General features: G+C 36.9%; 1 protein-coding gene across 3 annotated transcripts in view; it reads left to right on the forward strand.

Moving 5' to 3' along the window:
* LOC137751917 (zinc finger MYM-type protein 2) overlaps window positions 1-13,048 on the forward strand; it is an 89,364-nt gene that overhangs the window by 45,423 nt on the left and 30,893 nt on the right. For all 3 annotated transcript variants that reach the window (XM_068526589.1, XM_068526587.1, XM_068526588.1), the window contains 5 exons: window positions 2,404-2,475; window positions 7,171-7,321; window positions 7,783-7,898; window positions 10,940-11,056; window positions 12,846-12,996. In XM_068526589.1, the coding sequence (XP_068382690.1) occupies window positions 2,404-2,475; window positions 7,171-7,321; window positions 7,783-7,898; window positions 10,940-11,056; window positions 12,846-12,996 (607 nt within the window). The remainder of the gene's footprint in view (window positions 1-2,403; window positions 2,476-7,170; window positions 7,322-7,782; window positions 7,899-10,939; window positions 11,057-12,845; window positions 12,997-13,048) is intronic.

Here is a 13,048-nt window from a genome sequence, read left to right on the forward strand (position 1 = left end):
GCAGTGAAAATTGATTTGTATATTCTTTGCCTCTGAGTCCTTGTGGGATTTTTTTTTTTTTTTAATTCAGACAGAAAGTCACAAAAATTATACTCATCCTCATCAGTTCACTCAGTCCCATGTAATTAATTTTTTTTTTTTTTCGTTTTGATCTTTTGCTAGCACTTTTATGAGTTCATCAGTTTTTCATTAGAGTTCTGAAAATGCTTATTCATTCAGTTCAGCAGTACAGTCAGTTACCAGAAACCTGTACTTGTCAGAGTGTTTTCCATGAATTTCTTGAAGATGAAACCCTTTTATAGGAACATATTTGCAAAATCATCAGAGTACACCCAGAACTGTCTGTAAATGACAAAAGACTTAAAAATGACCACGGTTAAAGATTTGATGAAAGTTCATAATAATGCAGTTGACAAGAAAATTAGCTATTTCTGAGATATACATTTTAAAGTAATAACTAGGATTATTACTTTCAGTATTTTTCATTTTCTTAAAAAATTTGTTTATTTAAAAAAATTTTAATTTTTATTGAAATATAGTTGATTTACAGTGTTGTGTTAGTTTCACGTGCACAGCAAAGTAACTCGGTTATACGTACACATAAATCTGTATATTCTTTTCTTATATTCTCTTCCACTGTAGATTATTACAAGCTGTTGAGTGTAGTTCCCTACGCTGTACAGTGGGTCTTTGTTGGTTATCTACTTTACATATAATGGTGTGTGCATATTTTAATCTCAAGCTTCTAATTTATCCCTGCCACCGCCCCCCCCCCCCCCGCCCCTGTTTTCCCCTTTGGTAACCATGAGTTTGTTCTGTATCTGTGAGTCTATTTCTGTTTTGTAAATAAGTTCATTTGTATCATTTTTTTTTTAGATTCCACATATAAGGGATGTCATATGATATTTGTCTTTCTGTCTGACTGACTTCACTTAGTATGATAATCTCTATCTAGGTCCATCCATGTTGTTGCAAATGGCATTTTTCCATTCTTTTTTATGGCTGAGTAATATTCCATTGTATATATACCACATCTTCTTTATCCATTCCTCTGTCAGTGGACATTTAGGTTACTTCCATGTCTTGGCTGTTGTAAATAGTGCATCAGTGAACATTGGGGTGCATGTATCTTTTCAAATTATGGTTTTCTTCAGATAGATGCCCAGGAGTAGGATTGCTGGATCATATGGTAGCTCTATTTTTAGTTTTTTGAGGAACCTCCATACTGTTCTCCATAATGGCTGCACCAAATACATTCCCACCCACAGTGTAGGAAGGTTCCCTTTTCTCCACACCCTCTCCAGCATTTACTGTTTGTAGGTTTCTTGGTGATGGCCATGCTAACTGGCCAGAGGTGACACCTCATTGTAGTTTTGATTTGCATTTCTCTAATGATTAGTGATGTTGAGCATCTTTTCATGTGCCTCTTAGCCATCTGTATGTCTTCTTTGGAAAAATATCTATTTAGACCTTCTGCCCATTTTTGACTTTTTTTTTTTTTTTTTTTTGATATTGATCTGCGTCAGCTGTTTGTATATTTTGGAGATTAATCCTTTGTCGGTTGCATCATTTCCAAATATTTTCTCCCATTCTGTAGGCTGTCTTTTTGTGTTGTTTATGGTTTCCTTTGCTGTGCAAAACTTTTAAGTTTAATTCAATCCCATTTGTTTATTTTTGTTTTTATTTCCATTACTCTAGGAGACTATTTTCCATTTTCTTGCATAGTATTTTGACTTTTAAGGAAAGCAGGATGCTTTCTGCAAAGAGTAAGGGTATAAATTTCTATGTGCTGGAAGCTGTTACACGTGCTTTAAAAACAGTTTCCAAAACAACCTATTTGCAGATGATGAAAATTGTAACTGTGTAATTTCCAAATCAGTTTTCTTTTGTTTTTGTTTGTTTGGTTTGTTTGTTTGTTTTGGCCGCACTGCAAGGCTTGTGGGATCTTAGTTCCCTGATCAGGGATTGAACCCAGGGCCACGTCAGTGAAAGCTCCGAGTCCTAACCACTGGACCGCCAGGGAACTGCCGAGATACCATTTTATGTATTATTAATAGATTTTACTGAATACATTTAGAATACATTGCCATCTAAGAGAAATATGTGATTTTTTTTTTTGCAAGGTCTACTTAGAGGTGAGTCAAATCTAAGGGTCTGTTTTTAATTCTTTATCTCGTTACTAGTATTTTTCTATAGGATAATTAAAGTTATGATATATAATAATTATTCTGTAAGCTGGTCAGTGGCACTGTAGGACAGATAAGCAGTTTTAAAAGTTGGATCGAGGTTGTAAGTCACAAAACAGGTAATTCAGAATCAACTTTTACAGATTGCTTGTTGACCTTTCGATCTAGCAGCCTTTCTTTATGTCTTTTTATAAAGCCTTTTAAAATCTTTTTTTAGGTAGGTAGCCATCCAGGCTTTCTGAAGGAGGTTCGCGATCACATGCAGGACTCTTTCTTCATGCAGCCCGAGGTAAGCAGGACGTGGCTGGGCTTAAGGCCTCGGCATGACATGCTCTGCTACTGCCTTTATTGTGTGTCTGAAAAATTGTGTACATTTTGAAGTGTATTAACATTTATGAACTTAAAATATGTCAGATGATGATTATTTTCTTACTTTATCTCAAAACCGACGAACTTTCTCATTTCACTAAATTTTACATGTGTTTTCTTGTGATGCACTCATTTGCTTTTAGGTATTTATGTTATTAAAAATTATTTTAAGATATAGATTTTTAATGCACAGTCCTTGACCTCAGTGGGCATTTTTAAAAAAAAATAAATTTATTTGCTTATTTATTTACTTCTGTCTGTGTTGGGTCTTTGTTGCTGCGCACGGGCTTTCTCTAGTTGTGGTGAAGGGGGGCTACTCTTCGTTGTGGTGCGCGGGCTTCTCATTGTGGTGGCTTCTCTTCGTTGCAGAGCGTGGGCTCTAGGGTGTGCGGGCTTCAGTAGTTGTGGTACGCGGGCTCAGTAGTTGTGGCTCGCAGGCTCAGTAGTTGTGGCACACAGGCTTAGTTGCTCCGCAGCATGTGGGATCTTCCTGGACCAGGGCTCGAACCTGTGTCCCCTGCATTGGCAGGCGATTCTTAACCACTGTGTCACTAGGGAAACCCCCAGTGGGCATTTAAATATAGGATATAAGAGTCCTTCTCTTGTGCCTACCTGAAAGAGGGGGGGAAAAAACCCTTTCTTTCAAAAAATGTTTCCAAATCTATATTCCCATTAAGCCACACGAATAAATTAGGACTTGAATAATAAATGTATATAATTAAGAATAATTATAATTGTAGTACAGTGATCAAAGTAAGGAATTTTATATTGATATAATACCACTGATTAACCTATAGACCTTATTCAAATTCTGTTCATTAATGTCTGTTATAGCAAATTGGGGAAAAAAATTGTATTGCATCCAATCAGGATCATAAGCCATTATTTTAAAACAAGTTTTTTTCAGTTTCTCCCTCTGTTCTTCTGAGACCCTAATTCCAGGTGTATTAGATTTCCTGCTCCTGTCCCATGGTCACGGTGGCTCTATTATTTATTGAGGTTTTTAAAGTCTTGTTTTCCTTCTGGCTTCATTTTAGAGACTTTGTAATGTGTCTTCAGTTTTACTAATCTTTTCTAATCAACTGTTAGTTCCATGTGGTGTATTTTTTGTCTTGGACTTTATTTGTTATCTCTAGAGGTTACATCTGGGTCTTTTTTATGTCCTCTATTCCTGGCCTCATTGTGTTCATATTTTTCCTCCATGGGTTTCTTGAGTATATCAGCGTATTTATCATAGTAGCTCTTTTAACATCTTTGCCTACTATTTTCCTATCTGTCCTTTCCATATAAAATTTCTATATAATGAGTTATACAGTTGACTGAGAGTCAACTTGAGTGAATAAAAGAAGTATAAGGTTTACTTGAATTTATCTCTTAATCTTCACTTAGTATAAAAATTAGTATAATATCATGTCATTGTTGAAGTTTTATCACTATCCCCCTCTCCACAAGGTTCTTCACTATTTTTATGCATTGGACTCCCTTGGTAACATGGTTAGACGGTTTCTCAGAATGCTGTTAAATGCATAAAATAAAATATCTATGATTACAACTAGAACCAATTATTCCAAATATAGTTATCAAAATATTTAAAAATTTTTGAAATGTGATATATATACACTGTATTAATGCATTAAGTAATAAGGTATAGTGGTTATTAACTATAATGTTTTTTGAAGTAATGTTGGACGTCAATGATATATTGAGCCACCTGCCAGTATAAGATAAAAAGTTGGGGATTTTTGTTTTAGCAGGTTCTGCTAAAACTAATGTGGTTTATTACCTCTAATCAGAATGAAAAGAAAGCTACATTTCGGTTAGATGTTAATGAATATAAAGATAATAATTTTTCCATGCGATGTCATGGACTAAGTTAGTTTTCAATTGTATCTGTGTGTGGCCAGGAAGTCAGTTCTGTGCAGCCACACTTGTGCCCATTTCCTAGATTAGATTTGCAGTAACAAGTCCATCAAGGCTTTATCTCTTGAGCACCTACCCTTGCCGTCCGTCCACTTGCTTGGTTAAAAATGTAGTAAATGAGATGTTTTACTTACATCTAAAAGGAAAAATTAGGGAGAAGTTTTAGAATCATGTGATGGTTAATTTTGATATTCACGTGGAGCTGGTTAACATGAAAATGTAAGGCACCTTTTTTCAATGACTAGACTGAAAATGAGCCCATTTGCCGCAAACTCCCCATTATTTTTTCGTTTTACCTCACCAGTGTTGTTTCGATCACATCTACCTCATACTTTTTTTTACTGAATTTATAATTTATTTCCCCCCGTGCCTGAATGGGGAATATAATAATTGTGAATTTGTTCCACTTAATTTTGTTCCTTAAATCACTCAATGCATATTTATAGGGTGCATGAAATTTAAATATGATTACGTTGTTTACGTAGGAAGCAGAGAAAACATGGCATGACAGCATTTTTTTTTTTTTGCTACTACTCTCCCGTTAGATGGGCCTTTTTGTTGTTGAAGTAGTGGCAACTGTGAAAGTGGCTGTTAAAGTGTTTTCAGTGTTAATGATTCTGTTTTTCTCAGTTTCATACAAAACTATTTCTCAGTGGGGACCAGTTGCTTATTAGCTTCTTGCTTATTTGACCCAGGTCAACTGGTCTACTTTTTATGGGTACGTCTTAAGACTTACTAATTACTTAACCATTCTGGCAGTAAAATCATTGTCAACTTGAAGGATATTTCTAATAAGTTAAAAAATCTAGTGTGAGATTGGAATGGATGATTGGACCTCATTTATATCTGTAAAAGAATTCTTCATAGATGCTGCCCTGTGGAGGTCTCACATCCACCTGCTGGGAGCTGCTTTATTTTTCTCTCTGTAACTCTGTGATACAATGGCAGGTGTCCTGATATTTTTAGTGTTCCTCATTTGTACTGTGGTGCCAGACTCTAAACATTCTTTTATTTTTGTTTGTTTTATTGATGTGTTTTCCTTGATACTTCTTCTGATATAAATAAAATTTAAATTATTATATTAGGCCCCAGGAAAACATGTTGTCCTTCCAAACAAAAGAACAGCCTTCTCCTCTATTGTCCTGAACATTGGGAGGGTCATAATCAGACTTAATAGGTTTGCAGTTATTCTTATTTTTTCCGTGTTAGTATCCTTTTGCTATTGATAAGTTTTTCTTTTTGGTTTTTCTTTTTTTTTTTTTTTTGAGCCTATCAGAGCTTGAAGAATGAGTTGGTTTCCACTTTGAAAAGTAAAACTTACGGCTTCCTTTGGGTGATGTTTAAGTAAATAAGGAACCACCAGGAATAGAACACGCATTCCTGGCATGGAAATAGCTGTGTTTTCTCATGACTTTTATATTAATTGTATGCTGAGAAGATTTTTTCTTTTTTCTTTTTTTGGTGTTGATGTTAAGTTGTTTTTGGCTAATGTTTTTACCTTCAATTTCTTATTTTATTTTCTCAAATCCTGTGGCATTTGTGAAATTTATCCATGCAGTTTACTCATTTTTTTGTTATTTTTGGCCTGATTGTCGTCTTCCCTGACATCTATTATTCATCCATCCATGGAACGTTGAGCACTTCTTATGTCATCATATTGTACTAGGTGGTGTTGGGTGCGAAGATGCGTGAAGTAATCTAAACATCATGTGGAAAGACGGATGCTCAAGTCCCTTCTATAAAATGACCTTGCGTCTACGAATGCGGAGGACTGACTGTACGATTACTTTGCATCGTGACATGTGATATTTGATTTAACTGATTATGACAGTTCTGTTACAGTTCAGAAAAGAAATCAAATACAAGTTGCAGTTAAAGGCTTGCTTTTACTTTTGTTTGATTTCTAATTGTGACTATCAAGTTAATTTTTAAATACAAACACACCAGTTCCTCTGATTTGTATTTTTGTAAGACTGTCCATATTTCAGTGATACTGCTTTTGTCTAGTAATTTCCAAGCTGCACCTCCTTTGGCCTTTCCTCCTTTGGTCTTACCTCATTCTCTGAATTACATCAGGGTTGGCAATATTCACCTTTGACACGATTGACTTTATTATTACCTATTGACTAATTATTAACTTTAATAACCAAAAATCATTTTGAATGAAGTTTTTTTAAATTAAAAAAATGTTAAAGTTTTAATATTTTATTTTGGTTGAACGAGGTTTTAAATGTAGTAGAAAGGTGTTAAATCAGTTTTAAGAGAAGTGTCAGAGTGCTTGGGACAGTAGCAGCTCAGCTCTGAAGGAGGGTAGCTGTTTGATTATTAGGACTTACATTTTGTAGGTTCATTTAATTTCTTCTGTTGCATGACAAGGAGGTGTGTCATCATTGTGAACAGAAAACACCGTGCCTTTCTTACATCTTCAGTTTCTCCTTAACTTATATGTAAGGATTCTATTTAATTAATAGGGAAAACCACTGTTTTTGAAGGAGACTTAGCTTAGATCATAGCTTTGTTTGACCCTAATCTAGCTGCATTGCAGTTAACACTTTGCATCAGATGAAGACGTCTGACCCACTAAGCCTGATTAGCGGTGAACAGAATTGTTTTGCACAGAGAAAAAGTATAATGAAAAGTAAAATATTTTGTTCTAGTTAAATTTTTAATTTTCTTTTTATGTTTCAAATTTTAGAAATATGGAAAACTGACCACTTGTACTGGCTGCCGAACACAGTGCAGGTTTTTTGATATGACTCAGTGTATAGGTCCTAATGGGTATATGGAGCCTTATTGTTCAACTGCTTGCATGAACAGTCACAAGACAAAATATGCAAAATCACAAAGTAAGTCTCAGGTATTTGGAAAGTTAAAAAACTTTAGTAACATTAATAATTTCTTAATTACTCTTTCTCCTCTGACTTTCTTTTTATGCTCACTTTTAACTGCATAATTGGTTTATTTTTATTATCACACTGAACTTTCTTAGTGCAAACTTTAATGGTTTTGATCATTTAATTTTTAAATTATTGAAGTTCTGTCCATGTCTGTGTTCCTAACTAAAATTGTTTTTCCATCCAAACATTATCTAAAACTGAGATTGTTTCATGTATCTGTGTGTGTTTTAGAGATAGTATCAGAGTCTTCTTTTATGACAGTATTTTTTTAAGGTGCAAATAATCTCAGAAATTAATAAAATAATATTTACATAAAGTTTCATTAAACTATTCTCAGAGGTCAATTAAGATTTTTTTTTAAAAAACTGATTATTTTATTAAAAATCAGATATGTACTTTTTCTCTCCTAGGTTTGGGAATTATTTGCCATTTTTGTAAGCGAAACTCTTTACCTCAGTATCAAGCCACAATGCCTGATGGAAAACTGTATAACTTTTGCAATTCCAATTGTGTGGCTAAATTCCAGGTTTGTTATTTACTTTGCCTAATGCTTCCAATAAAATACACAAAGAAAATAAGCGGTGTAATATACTTCATCTTTATTCAGTGTGCTGATTTTTACATATTTTGTTGAGGGTCAAATGGGAGGGTAGAGATTCTGGAGTCACAGCAGAGGTAGCTTCACCAGCTCGCTGCTTAGCACAGATGCCCGAAATCGACTTCTTAATTGTTATTTATGATACAGACTTGGAAGGAAAGTAAAGTTTAGCTATCAACCTTTTTTTTTTTAAATTTTATTTATTTATTTATTTATTTTTGGCTGTGTTGGGTCTTCGTTTCTGTGCGAGGGCTTTCTCTAGTTGCGGCAAGCGGGGGCCACTCTTCATCATGGTGCGCGGGCCTCTCACTATCGCGGCCTCTCTTGTGGCGGAGCACAAGCTCCAGACGCGCAGGCTCAGTAATTGTGGCTCACGGGCCCAGTTGCTCCGCGGCATGTGGGATCTTCCCAGACCAGGGCTCGAACCCGTGTCCCCTGCATTGGCAGGCAGATTCTCAACTACTGCACCACCAGGGAAGCCCTTAGCTATCAACCTTTAAAACAAAAGGGTAAGTGGTCTAGCCAGCAAAATCGAGTTTATTCGGGAGTAGCGAAGGAGGCGGCACCACAGGCAGGTCGGGAGACTGAAGGAGGGGAGGAAAGGGGGGAGGTGGGCGAGGTTCGAGCCCGGGGTAGCTGGAGGAGGGCGAGCGTCCCGGGTGGGGCTGCTCGCCCCTGGGTCGCCGCTGGGTTGCTTCTGGGTTGCTGGGCAAGCAGGCAGCCCTCCTCCTGCTGGTCTGAAGTTAGCCGCCCAGCTTCCTGGCCCCATTTTGAATGAGGTTTTTCTTGATTCATTTTCACATAGTGTCATTGAGCTCAGTGCCTGCCGTGCAGTTGTTTCTTAGCAGATGGTTTGAGTAGCGTCTGACTTCTACGAGTTCTGTTTTATGTTAAGTGGATGGAGGATGTAGGTACACTTACCCCGGAAGTGACAAGCGTGCACATTTTCTTCACGTATTAGAAATTTGCTGTGGGACTGGAGATTGGACTTGTCCTGGTCAGCCTTCGTTTCATTCAAGATCAGCTTCAGGGAGACATTTTTCGTTTCTGTCAGTGTAAAGAAGAGCTCTCTGACACAGTTGTCAGAGCTGGAGTATGGATAGTCTCAGAATAGGACTGCTGGGTGTGTTCAGATGTAAGCTGGTTGACCAGTAAGGTGGAGTAGTTGGGGATTCAGCATGAGTTAAGTGGTTTACCTGATTGTGAAATTTCAGGGTAGAATGAGTTCATTCATCCAACAGTTCTACTGTGTTGCAGGCACTGTGCTCTAGTTAATTGATTTAAACTGAAAATGCAGTCTCTTAAATTGAGGTAGTTTGAATTCAGCCAGGGGAATGTTGTTTTTGTTAATAGTTATACCTTGCCTGAGCTTAGGTAATTAACCACATTCAAGATTAAACTTTTCTTTCGGAAGTTGGGATTGTGGCCACGGATACATCCTGAGAGTGGTAAACATTGCTTTCGACTTGTTGGTTCTTCTCAAAATAGAAATTAAGGGCTAAGGATTAATTGTGGGAGAGGAGGACAGTGTCTTTGCTGTTTGTCAGATTTTTAACTTTCTTCCCTTTTGATGTTGGGTAAACTGAAATGTTAATTGAAAATGTTTTAACTACTTTTTTCATTTAATTGAAACTTGTATTGCCCATCATTTGATAAGAACATTTGTGTATGTACCTTGTATATTTTAAAGAAACAGTTTAGACTCTTACTTCGGAGGAATGCATCCAAGATAAGCCGGTAGGGCAGCCTCACCACTCTGTGACTGCACAAAAGTACAAAGCTGACGAAGAGAAAAGCAGCATTTTTTCTTTATCTTAAAGCAAACCGTAGATCTTGAACTTTTATGTCTTCCTTAGATGTTTTTCCATTTCATAGTAAGATAATAGGATAACATTTCATTTGTTTTGAAAGGATAATTAACTTTAATGGACTTCAGTTTTTTGGAAACGCTAAGGGTATTGTTGCTGGGTTTTATTTTTTTAAATAATTCATTCACCTGGTAGTTACGGTCTTAAATATGCGTGTTTTCTTTCTTTTCACAAATTCTAATTGTGTTGTGTGATGTATGTAGAAGTTTTAAAATGATAAAGGTTTTTTCTCCTTCCATTGCTGCCTTGAAAAATTTTGTATTAACTATTTCATACATTCAACAGATTATATGTAATATGGATTAAAGAGTGATGATTAAATATCAGCATACTCATTACTCGGGTTAGAACAGATTCCTCCCCCCCTCCGCCGGACACGCTGCCTGGCTTGTGGGGATCTTAGTTCCCCAACCAGGGATTGAACCCAGGCCATCGGCAGTGAAAGTGCGAGTCCTAACCACTGGATCACCAGGGAAGTCCCAGAACAAAACTTTTAAAGCACATGTGTGCTTATATCTTTTTCTACTCTGTAAATCATTTTAACTCTTAAAAATGTAATAAAACTAAAATTTCTGGCATCAATACCAGTCTGTAAAGCTTACCCCTCCAACTTTGTATAAAAAAAATCAATTAAAAGAAAGTATAAAAAGGCTGTTTTCACGGATGGACTTGGAATGAAAATGATGGCAATAATGCAACAAATCATTAGTAAATTAGCTACTAGAGGCAGAACCAGGAGCTAGGTTCTTTTGTGTTTAGTTACTAGTTCAGAACTTGGTGAACTGACCTCACTATTATTTGCTTGTATTTTCTTAAAGAAAAAATCATAATTGAACTTTATGATTTTTTTTCCTTTTCCGTATTATTTTAAATAATTAGTAGTAATCATGTGGTAGAAAATGAACTTGAATTTCATAAAACTAACTTAGCATAGTAGTATTTGTAAAGACAGAATTCAGAAATGTAATCTTATACGTTGAGGAGATAAGTATTTAAGAAGGATACGTACTGTTTTCTGGACGTCGTTGATATTTGATGGTCGTCACAAAAGAAACTTCTAAAATCCACCTCAGACTCGGTGTGTTTTGTGCTTTGTTTTAGGCTCTCAGCATGCAGTCATCTCCCAACGGCCAGTTTGTAGCTCCAAGTGATATTCAGTTGAAGTGCAACTATTGCAAAAATTCCTTTTGTTCAAAGCCAGAAATCCTGGAATGGGAGGCAAGTCCTATTTTGTTAGTGTATGTTACCTAGTGCTGAAATGAAAGTCTGGTATAGTAACTATGGCATTTCCATTTGAGAACCTATTTCTTAGTGGGTAAGGATTCGTTTTTCAGCTTTTGTGGTGATTGGATTATTTGCTTTTTTTATGTGGGAGTAGCACCAAGAAAGGATCTGTTTCTTTCTAGGTCAAACAAAAAATTATTGAAGTCATATCCGCAGTATACTATGTTCATGGTAGTGCACAGAATGTCATTTTAGCCACATACCTGGGATGTCTTTTGTTTCTGCAGTGTTGTTCCCATCTCTTTCCCCACCCCCCATCTTTGTAAGTATTGTCTGTGAACTGTAGTATCTTACATTGCCTTACGTTTACCACGATTTACTTTGCCACATCTTTCTGCCATAGCGAAACGTCTGAGCATTAATGTTTGGCTCAGTAAGGGGGCAGTAATGAGTGGATGGGTGGATGGGGGTGGGAGGAGGATGGGACAGGGGGGCCCTGGCTGGATGCTGCTCCTTGAGCAGTGTTCACCTTCGGCCAATTCTGTCTTCCCATGTTTTTAAGGGCACGGAGTATGTGATAAATGGTGTACAAGGTGTAGTGCTAACAACAGCTGCTCTTGAGCCAGACCTAGTAGTGGCTCCTGGCAAGTCCCGCAGTATCTGAGTCTCAGGCAGAAGGCGATCCCCAGAACTGGACTACGTGATTTCTAAAGTACTGCGGAAATCTGAAATTTTATTATTTAGTCCCTAGAAAATTTCTTAGTTTCGTTATTGTGTTTGGCGCTGCCTCAAGAGCCTTTAAACCAGTCATTCTTTGAGACTGTTGTCCGCACCCAGTGATGAGTTTTCGTGACTGTTAACCTTCTTTAATCACAGCAGGAAGGATGTTGAAGGCCCTGAAAAAAAACAGAAACAAAGTTAAGTCATTTACCTACTTAATGTTACAATCCTCAAGCGATACATTTCCTATAGGCCACGGACACCCAGTTTAACTAATTCGCTGCTATATTTAGACGTGGTTCCACAAAATTCAATACCATTAACTACCCTAACGTTACTCAGTGAAAGAATAAAAGTATAAGTATCACTAAGACAAGATGGCAGTCTGGTGTTGCTAACAGGACCGGAGAAATGGGAAAAGAAAAGCTGCCGCCCTTTCCTGGTCGGCTGGATATTTGAGAAGTGGCTCTGGCTCTTGTGGATTTGGGGCCAGGAGAAATAACTAAATAATTACTAAGCTTGCTCTATTCAAGGGAATCAACTCAGTCTCACACTTGGCCGCACACTGTGCGATGACCCCCAGTGGAATACTTTACCCATAGTAGGTCTGTCACTATTAAGCTGTGGTAGGAATGCGATCGAGTCTGCTTGACTGTACTCAACAAAGAATATTTCTTTTTGAGTGAAAATGATATGATTGTCATAGTTCTTATCTTTTTGTAGCTTACCCATGTTGTATCTTCCATTGTTTTCGTCCCATTTCTCCAGTCCTGTTAGCAACACCAGACTGCCATCTTGTCTTAGTGATACTTACACTTTTATTCTTTCACTGAGTAATTTTAGGCTAGTTAATGGTATTGAATTTTGTGGAGCTACCTCTAAATGTAGCAGTGAATTAGTTACACTGGGTGTCTGTGGCCTATAGGAAACGTATCGCTAAGGATTATAACATTAAGTAGGTAAATGATTTAACTTTGTTTCTGTAAAAGTGGCTTGTGTATTTCTTAACCTTGTTCTTGAGGTGGATGTCATATACTTACCAAGGTTCCCATTGTGCATTTAGAACAAAGTGCATCAATTCTGCAGCAAAACTTGTTCAGATGACTATAAGAAGCTGCACTGCATAGTTACATATTGCGAATACTGTCAAGAGGAGAAGACTCTTCATGAAACAGTGAATTTCTCTGGAGTTAAGAGACCTTTCTGTAGTGAAGGCAAGTGCATATACAGTGTTGTTCGTAACTTTCATTAATATTTACTGTTAAT

This window comes from Eschrichtius robustus, chromosome 18 (genome assembly GCF_028021215.1).
Source record: "Eschrichtius robustus isolate mEscRob2 chromosome 18, mEscRob2.pri, whole genome shotgun sequence".
Taxonomy (NCBI): domain Eukaryota; kingdom Metazoa; phylum Chordata; class Mammalia; order Artiodactyla; family Eschrichtiidae; genus Eschrichtius; species Eschrichtius robustus.